This window comes from Dermacentor variabilis, chromosome 5, assembly GCF_050947875.1.
Source record: "Dermacentor variabilis isolate Ectoservices chromosome 5, ASM5094787v1, whole genome shotgun sequence".
NCBI classification, from domain to species: domain Eukaryota; kingdom Metazoa; phylum Arthropoda; class Arachnida; order Ixodida; family Ixodidae; genus Dermacentor; species Dermacentor variabilis.
In genome coordinates this window covers 178,249,420-178,259,419 of record NC_134572.1, presented here as the reverse complement: position 1 = coordinate 178,259,419, position 10,000 = coordinate 178,249,420, and the positions used below count along the sequence as shown (strand labels likewise).

General features: G+C 48.0%; 1 protein-coding gene across 4 annotated transcripts in view; it reads right to left on the bottom strand.

Annotated features, from left to right (window-relative positions):
• LOC142582045 (uncharacterized) overlaps positions 1–10,000 on the bottom strand; it is a 170,152-nt gene that overhangs the window by 159,029 nt on the left and 1,123 nt on the right. For all 4 annotated transcript variants that reach the window (XM_075691465.1, XM_075691463.1, XM_075691464.1 and 1 more), the window contains exon 2: positions 6,925–7,037. In XM_075691465.1, coding sequence (XP_075547580.1) covers positions 6,925–6,969 — 45 coding nt within the window. In that variant the 5' untranslated portion in view covers positions 6,970–7,037. The remainder of the gene's footprint in view (positions 1–6,924; positions 7,038–10,000) is intronic.

Sequence of the window (10,000 nt, the reverse complement as noted above, 5' to 3'; positions counted from 1 at the left end):
TGCTCACATGGGCACAGGCTTCCCTAATCTCCATAAATGCTGTCCATAAAGGCCTCTTCTGGGCTACTGAAATCTCTATGCACTAAGTTAGAACAAAAATATTATCTTCTAATCGTCTCCCTGGTTTGAACCCATTCTGTAGTTCCCCAGTGCCTATTTGTTTCCGCCCATTTTGACAGTTATAATTTTGTGGCTAGCAGTGCCATTCTATATAGCACCGACGTTACTTTAACTGCCCTGTACGAGCACGTCCTATCCTTATCACCTTTGCCTTTTTAGATGAAGTTTATCTTGTTTTCACGACATACAATTGGAATTATCTTCGTTTTATTCACTTCTTCAATGAGATTAGTCTGCATTACCTTGCTCTTCGGACCGAGCTTTTTGATTAACTGCATGGGCATTTCATCGGGTCCACAGGAAAAAGTTAGCGGTAATCGTGAAAGGCTGGTACAATGGTCACAGCTCAAGGAGACAGTCTACCACTTTCTCTACAGCTCCCTCTTGAGCGCACGGCCCTGCCTAAATGCACCGTAACAATATTGCCAGACTGTTGTAGGAAACGCCTCCGTCATCTTTTCTGTTTCTTGCCATCTTTTTTACTTCCTTTTCATTCATTTCTAGAAATTCTGATGCTATTGGTTTGTGTTTTGCGTTGGCATCCTTCCCAAATTTAAAGGTTAAACGTTTATGATCGCTACCCAGGCTACCTTTTCCGTGTTCATCTATCATCATTTGATGTAGTCGTTTGTAGACCATTTCTGAGACTGAGGCGTAATCGATACATGACTGCCTATTTCCACATTGGAACGTTACTTGCCCATGACACTTAGTCTCATTGTTAACTTCTATAAGTCTCTGTTCATCGCACGGATTTAGCACTATATGTCACGCGTTGTTACATGCGCACAGCGTAGCGTCGATACAGGCTAATTTTGCATTGCATTTGCGTTGCATTACGCAGTTGCATTGGTTAACTCAAGCAGGCTATGTGACTACCGTCCCGTATCAAAGGGGACGCCAATAAATCATCATCATTATCATCTTCATCAACATCACCGTATCGTGCCACGGGTCAAGCGGCGTGATATCAGCACCGCGTAGCCTCAGCACCTGTGTTCACACTGCGGTGCACTTTATGGGGCGTCCTCGCAAGCTACGGACGCTCCAAGCGTCTGAGAGCAGTGAGGACCAGATCGCATCACATTCCGTTGTTAAAATGTTATCGTGCGGAAATCTTGCCGAACACTACCAAAATATTATGTCGTCGTGTTCGTAAAGTCACAAGGTTTCCGAGGATACCGAATTCTTGGACCTACGAAGGCTTCACGAAGAACTATCGTCGCCATAACATTCGAAGCACATGTGGAAGTGCTAACGCTAACGTCGACTTCGGCCGGCGACGCGGCGCGGGAAGGCTCTCGTACGTGCCGGATGCGGTGCTTGTGTGTGCTCACAGGACTCCAACCAACATTTATGGACTCTACAAACTTTTCCTAACGCCAAGAAAACCGAAGGTGAGCCGTTCCCGCCTCTTTTCAGACTTTTGAGTGGGAAAGGACTCACGTTTTGACGGAAAAGCCCAAGCCCAGGGTTAGGTTTAGCGCTGCGGACGGCCGCAGCCGATCCTTTTCCTTTGGCCACCGAGCATGCCGGACGGGGCTTAACAATTACACAAGGCCATATGGATGCGGGGATGACCCGATTGCGGGCCCCTCTCGGGCGTGAGATCTTCAACCAAATGAAGCGGGCAACATCCTGCAACATGTAACATCAAATAATGAGGCGCGGGGAAATAACGACGCGTCTCTCGAGAACGCCGCGGATATCTCAGCGTCTCAAACATGGACGGAGGACGGGTGGCACACCGTTCTATCGCGTCGCAAGAAAAAGAACAGTCAGAAAAGCGAAAAGGAACTTGAAGAGTGAACCGAAAGGAATATCAACAAATCCGAGGGCGATTCGACAAAAAATAGAGAGAGCTAGGGTAACAGCGACTTCCGACGAAGGAAGCGCCGTGGACCGCCGCCTCTCCCGAAGGATGACATCAAGGTCATTTTGAGGGCACACAAGGGCCTCATGGTTAAAGAACTGCTTGGATCAGAGCTCTCTTTGGCAGTGATAGAGGCCTGCCAGAATACTTTTGGTGGCAGCGGTTTTTTGCTGCGGATTCATCCCGTATCCAATATTGTCATATTATCCACACCACACGAACAAGTGGCGGGAAGGCTGCGAGAAATCAGACAACTAAAAATCAGAGGGCAGCTTCACCCTTTTAACGCATATGTGGTAGACCCAGAAGATCTTCTGCGAGGCATTGTTCACGTGTTCCGGGTGGTAAGCCATCAGGCGGAACTGATGGAGAACTTGCGGATCCGCAATCAGGGTGTGAAGATTGAAAGAGCTCGCATGCTGGGCTCGTCCAAATCGGCGATAGTGACTTCCACCGGAAAGGTGCTTCCAAGGTGTGTGTACTTCATGGGAGCGGAAGCGATCTGCTACCCATACAAACACACAATCCAGGTTTGCAAAATATGCCGTTCAACGGGTCATCGTACCGATGTGTGCCCAACACCCAATATCAGCATGTGTTCCAAATGTGGAGCAAGTGAACCCAATCAGGGGCACGAGTGCTCGCCAAAGTGTGCCATCTGTGGTGACGAACACGCGACGGACGACAGTTCATGGAGAAAGGAGCTAAAGAACATCGCCCGCTGAACTTCTCGAATCGAGCAGCCTCGACGGAAATCGGAGTGGATTAATTCGAAAAACGACTTCCCCGAAATCCAGCAACAGAGACACCCCCGATGAATCAGCTCGGAATGGGAGGAATCGATGAGTCGAAGGAAGTCCCGATCAAGATCACCATCAGGATCAAGACCACCATCGAGGGCACGCAAAACCAAAGCCAACAAACCCGAGGACACCCCTTGGAAACCAAACCTCAAGAACACCTCGGCCAACAAAAACGACATGAAGACACCCCCCCCCCCCTAGACCGGAACCGGAACAGAAGGAGAAGCTGCCAACCGACAAAACAATCAGGTGAGCTTGGCGGGGGTCATGTCTCCCAGTGCTTCAATAAAAGACAATCAGCAATAGAGAAAAATCATAGATGAAAACAAAAAACTAACGCAAGAAATTAAACAGCTTAAGGTCCAAATGCAGGCAGAGCGTCAAGAATTCCAATTGGCAATCTCCTCATTGCAAAAGAAGTTCGAAAACACAGTTAAAACGCTGCAGGCCTCTGGCTCGGCAGTCAACACTAACGGGCACTAGACATAAATGCATCCAACCCAAGAAAGGGAAATGGAAATAGGTGAGGGATGAGGTGATTAACTTCTTGGCATCCCCCCGCACACGCACAACCTTATAAAACAGATCCAGAACCAAGTCCAAGAAAATAGGAGTAGCATTGCGAATCTCCACGATGTTTTAACAAATTTCATGTCAGACATAAAATCACTCATCGACGAGGAATTAAGAATCCAGAAACAATATGTAAACGGGACTGTGGGAGGCTTGCAGAGAGCAATTAATAAGCGTCCTCTTGCTACCCCAACCACCCATAAACCATCGAAGGTGGGTTGGGACGACGCGGAGGCTCTCGTACATCATGGCTCAAACTAAATTGAAAAATGCGGAACAATTACAGATTTGGCAATGGAATTGCCGCACTTTTCACAAGCGCGCAGCCGCACTCCAATACTATATTAACGGTGCACCAAGCCGACCAGATGTAATATGCCTGCAGGAAATTGGCCCCAAAGTGGTTAAGCTGCAGGGATATTACACCCTGCAAAATTCAAGTTATCCCCGCATTGCCACCTTGGTGAGCAGGACTATCGCGGCCAAAGCAGAGCAGATAAAAAATCTTCAGATCAATAATCAGATGAAAAGCTTATTCCCACTAAAGAGAGGCAAGGCAAGAACTGTAATAGTAAATTTGTGCAGTCCCCCAAAAAACATCAATGAAGATTTTAGCAAACTCCTTGCGGAGGCTCTTAAAATCTCGGGTACCAAGGACCGCGTCGTGGTGCTGGGAGATTTCAACGCTCCCAATAGCGCATGCGGCTACCCAAAAGACGCACCCAAGGGAACGCGTCTCGAACACGCTGCATCCAGGCTTGGGCTGAGCCTAATCACGCTACCCACCATGCCCACCAGGATGGGCAGCAGCGTGAGTAGAGACACGTTCCCGGACCACACTTTCACACGCACGATGAGGGACGCCACCTGGACCAACCTAGATGAAAATCTAGGAAGTGATCACTTCCTCATCAGCATTTCCCTATCGATTCCCCAAACTACGCCGGGTGGCGGGGGAAACGACGCTGACGAACTGGACAAAATTCCGGCTACACAACTCTCCATCCAATGCCGAACCGGATTCCATGGGGGAATTGTCCGGTTTCATTAAAGCAGCACACGAGCGGGCATCTAAATAGATTACGCGGACGGTGGAAACACTGGCGTTAAACAGCGACCTCCTAAGCCTGTGAGAAAGCAGGCGTAAGCTGCTAAAAAGGTGGCGAAAACAACGTTGAACAGAAACCTTCTGCGCAGGATCGCAGCTCTTCAGAGGAAGCAAATCAATAGGCCAGTAAATTGGCAACTCAGGGCTGGATCCAGTTCTGCAGTTCGCTACAAGGCACACTGAGCACTGCAAAAACCTGGGCTATCCTGAGGAATATCCTAGATCCGGAAAAGTCCAAATTCGCGACCAGCAGAACACTGCAAAGGATCGCGGATGTTGCCGTCGTACAACACCATCATCTCAGACTCTCAGGAGGCGTGCCGCTTCTTTATGAACGGCCGTCTCCCTTTCAAGGTTAGCCACCTCCTGGGAAAGGAACTCAAGAATACATACAGACTGATCTGGTGTCCGGGACACGCAGGCCTAGAGGGGAATGAGAGGGCTGGCGCTCTAGCTCGAGAGCTCACGAACCGAGCGGAGCAACCATCGCCCTCCCATTCACAACCCGCTACTTCACAGGAAAGCCGTCGCGAGGAGGAGGATAACGATCTGGCACTTATGGCACCACGCGATATTCTTGCTCACCAGCGTGGCATGCGGCAAAGATACGGCGCCCCCCACACATCTTTGCAAGGGGAAGACGCAATAGATCTCCGCAGGATTCAAACGGGGGTCTACCCAAATTTAATAAGATTGAGCAAAATTTTCGCAACCATCTACGGGCGTGCCTGTCTGTGGTGTAGCGACTCGCCACCGTCTTTGTACCACATCTCATGGAGATGCCAAAATAGACCGCCAAATTTAAATGCCTAATTAGTTAGGTATCATTTAACCAACACAATGGAGCAATAGGAGGCACAACTCGCCAGCTCAGATCCGAAGGTGCAGAAGGCCTTGGTCACGTTCGGCTAGCGGCAGAAGCCAGTGGAGCCCTGGACTTGGGGCACCACCCATCAAGCTCCTAACCCCCAACCTCCTTTCCCCGGTTCAATAAATTTATTCTCTCTTTCTCGCAAGCTACGAACCGCTGCTGAAGAAGCGAAGCATAGAATCGTACAACGCGCGCGGCTACAAACAGGCACCGTCAGGCTCAGCTGACCGCAGTGCAGAGGGAATCACAAGCTGCCGCTCCCCGTCGATGCCGCTTGGACAGTTCAGATCGTTCTCGCGAAAACCACGCAAAGCGACCTCGCCAAGGACCCTGTAGTGCATGCTTCCAAAAATGGAGCTCCTGTGGAGCCGCTCCTGAAGCTTACGCTGTGACTGTGCTGGATGTGTTTTTAAAAAGAATGTTTGGGACAACTCCGACTTTTCTGTTCAAGTACATCTAAAGCAAAAAAATATTCTCACTAGACTACCGCAGAACCAATTTGAATTATAATTGTTGCATTTGAGAGAGAAAGCTAAATTCTTTGGACGCACTTATGGCCTCAAAATTTTAACGAAATTGCCTAAAATCAATAAATTCGAGAAAAGCTTAAGCACCAAGTTTACAAATTCGTAACTGTGCATTAAGCACGCTTATCACTGTCCTGCAAAATGCACCTGCTGGAACATCCATAATGGACCGATGCAATACATATGTTTACAGCTTACGTAAAAGTATTAATATGCTTAGTAGGGGTTTCGAAAAGCCCTTCTCGAAAATGAGCTTTATATATCTCAAAACGGTGTATAAGGCATCGGTTTTATCCACTTTAAGTGTATATATAGGTGCCGTTTAGATCATTTAGATATCGTTTTTCTTATTGTTGAGTTTGAAACTCGTCAACTTGATCGTTAAAGCTTTTTCAATTCTGCAATTTTCTAGAATTTTTGTAAATATATGATTTGGAGTAAACGTTAAATCCACCAGCTGTAGACAGAAGACTTTTCACTTGAACAAATTGCAACAAGTATCACAAGAATTGGTGAGTGGCTTGCACAGAAAGGCCAGTTCTTTGTTACTATGAATTTAGATACGAGATCCTGAGCAAAGCTTTCCTACAAGAAGAAAAAAAAATGCAGTTAGAACAAGCCACGTAAAGCGTAGAGCAGATAACCAGCGGTATATTAGAGTTACATATTGGATACTGAGATAAGGGAAGCGCAGTTAGGACGGCGGATAATCAGGCGGCGTGATGAAATGAGGAAATTTGGCAGGCACAAAATGATATGAGCTAACACAAGACAGGGGTATTTAGAAATTGCTGGAACAGGCCTTGCTCCTCCAATGCGCATGACATACGCTGATGGTGATGAGAATGCGCTTATGGTAACTTCTAGCCGAGCAATTGCACCTAAACGAGACACACAATTGATCAGCGATATTTACTTGGCTGAGTGTGCACTTTAGAGAGAGTAAATTATTCGTACTCCCCACCCCCATCTCTGTTTCGCAATTTTTTCCTCGCGCCCGTACTAGCACACAACGCCTGTATATAGTGTGTTGAGGACAACTCACGAACCCTGCGCCGTTCCTCTTCTTTAAGACGCTCTCTGAAGTGATGCATCACCTCTTGTCCAGCACCCTGCGGCGAACTCTACATGGTCAGTCGGCTGCTTGCCGACCACATAGAGGCTGCGCCCCCCCCCCAAAAAAAAGTAAAAGAAAACGTAAATAAAAGTATTACTAGTAATCTTCGTCCGTTTACGGAACAGCCTGTCACATCAAGGAAAGTAACCTTCTGCAAATTCCACTTCAAGATCTGTGGTCATCGTTCTCGAGAATTAACACTTGCGCGCATCGGAGTCTACAGTATGCGCTTTCCGGGATCATTCCACTGAAAGAAAAAGACCTAGGCGTGGCTGGTACTTCAAATTTCATTTTAAGATATACAGCGGCGGGTGGTGAACGCACTGAGTACAAAAGCTAAAACATTAAATAGCCTTGAAAATAGAATGAGTAGAAAGCATTGGCAAATGGTCGTCAAAGTCAAGTATTACCTTTCCGGTAAAGCAGCCGAGATATGCTGCTGGGGTCATTTACAGCGGCTCTACAAGTGGTGCCCAAGACATGGCGCCCATGACGTGTTTTCGGCTCTGCAATTGTTCCTGCGCATTGAGTGAGCAAAAGCATGGCCGTCCAGATTGGCTCCTGTTACCCTGAAAGAGCCGTCACAGGGACGCGCATTTGGACCCCAAACTTTCGTTTAGCGTTATGAGGCGTTCGGTAATGTGGGGGCTGCACTGACTTCTCTGCATTTCGGTAAATTAGCTCCTGTTCCTATCAAAACGTTGCATTGCCTCCAAGATCAGCCCGCGCCAAAAACACCATTAAAAGATTGCGGAGAAGACACCATGCACCGTGCATCAGGATTGGCCCACAAAGTGAATGTCGTCAATTACACTGCCTTGGAGATCGGTCCCCTTTACTAGACTGGACAGCCGTCTACGGGCAAAGTGAAGCGAACAACCAAAGAAGACTTCGCTCTAAAATTTCGTTTGCCACGGGTAAGAGGAACCGTAGTATATGGGAATCGCTTCTTAGATCGATAAAACTGAAGAAGCACTATAGATAGCTGATTCGAACAGCGATATTAGGAAGCGAAGAAGCGGACCCGACTGCCCTAGACAGACACCATCGCCGGCAGGTCGGCTACGACTGAAGATAAACGTTTCTTGCTGGGCTAGCTCGCTCGAGGTAGTTCGCAGAGAAAAAAATGCTATATATTGAAGCCGCACCTGCATGTGACGCTGGAAGAGACTCCTCAAAGGGGTTGAAGGCGTGGGGGTTACAGAAGGCACGGAAACCTGTTCCGGGAAAGGCACGCCGAAACTACTTTCCCGGTAAGGAAACCCTTCGGCGGCTAAGAATGCGAGGCACCCCGTCTACAATCGATCCGGCGAGTACAACGCGGGCCCGGCCGACGCCAGGAAAGCCTGTCTACCTCATACCCCGTCGCTAAATCCGAGCAGTACAGCGAAGGCTACGAGTATCGTCAGCCAATCAGAAACGAGCAATAAATAGCTGCGTTCCTGGGCTAAAGGATCGGGGAGGAAGGCTTGCCTATTGTGGCCCGCCAATTTTCCCGTGACCGTTCATTTACGGCTATTTCTATAAATTCAAAATGCTCCTATGTGTTCTGCATCCATTGAGCAAGAGAAATGAAGCACCGAAGGTAATTCGAGGGGCCCTGGAGGCTGAACACTAGTACCCCGCATGACAAATGTTAACCGAGGTTGAACGTTCGACAGGAAAGCGACTTCTCACGTATTAACTTGTCAGTCTCGAGCCCACACATTACGAATAATCGTTGCTTATTAAAGTCCTCGGTGTTCCACCTCCTATTGCTCGCGACTTCAACTTAGATTCTGTTGTTGTTGTGCTCCTTTTTTTATCGTTGCTTTCTTGTGCCGTCGCTCTGTCCCTCCATCTCTTTTGTGCGCATTTCTATCTCCTCCGCAGCTTAACAGATGTCCACTAGAATCCAGACAGTCACACTGGTTGCGGCCTCTCGCTTTTGTTTTCCTAATAATAACAACAGAGGTAACCAGTACTAATTCCGTTCAGTTTCCGTCGCGCACTAGGAGATTAGAGGCGGCGAATAGTGAGGCTCCTCTTTCTGGTTCCCGTTCCTGAGTGATTGCATATAAGATGCGAGCTCCGAATGACACGAAGATGAAAAAAATAAAAGAGCAACAATCGCGCAAAAAGCCCAACTGTCAGCTGACTCTGAATCTGGAATCGAAAAAATTTTAAACACTACAGGCAGTGAACTGCAAAGGCCACAACAACAACAACAACAACAACAACAACAACAACAACAACAACAACAACAACAACAACAACACAAATGCAGGTGAGACCCCGCCTCCCCGGCACCCCCTACTTCATGATTTTTTTGTCCCGTCTTTCTACAGCGCTTCCTTCTTGATACCCTAAACCAACCAGCACCAATTCGTAACTTTGAATAGTGAAGCGTCGTCCGATTCGCTAATGCGCTCTGTGCTCTACAAGTCGCAAGGAAAGTGGGATCCTACTAGTTTCTGCTCTCTCTCCGTGTTAGGACTGCCGGCAGTGCACTTGGCTACACGCATTTTTCTTCTCAAGACAAGAAAAGTCTCCAGAAATTCCTTGGTTTCCCGACATAGCTGCGTTTCCTGCGATTTTTTGTCTGATTCCGCAATATTGTTGCTTGCAGCTCAAGCATCTGACACGAAATAGCCGCCAAACTGCCATCGCTCAACGATGGACTGCTGAAAAAAAATAACTATAGCGCAGGAACGACGAGACACGCAGAATCTGACACAAACAAGCGCCTAATTATTCCAATAATCAGAGTTTTCTTTTTTGTAATACTGAAATACGAACTATTGTAACTATTCATCCTGCTGCACTGTTTCCCTGAAACAGCCCGTAGCTTTCTCTGCAATGCGCGGATTTGCTGAGACGGCTTCGCATCACATACAGCCGAGATACCGGGCCACGGACTCGACGGCTTGCAAGTTTCTCGTGGCACGCGGAGGACAAGGTATGCGCGACAGTTGCGAGGAATGCTGCCGCGTCCGGGCGAACGCGCATTTCCTGCGCTCCCGCACCGG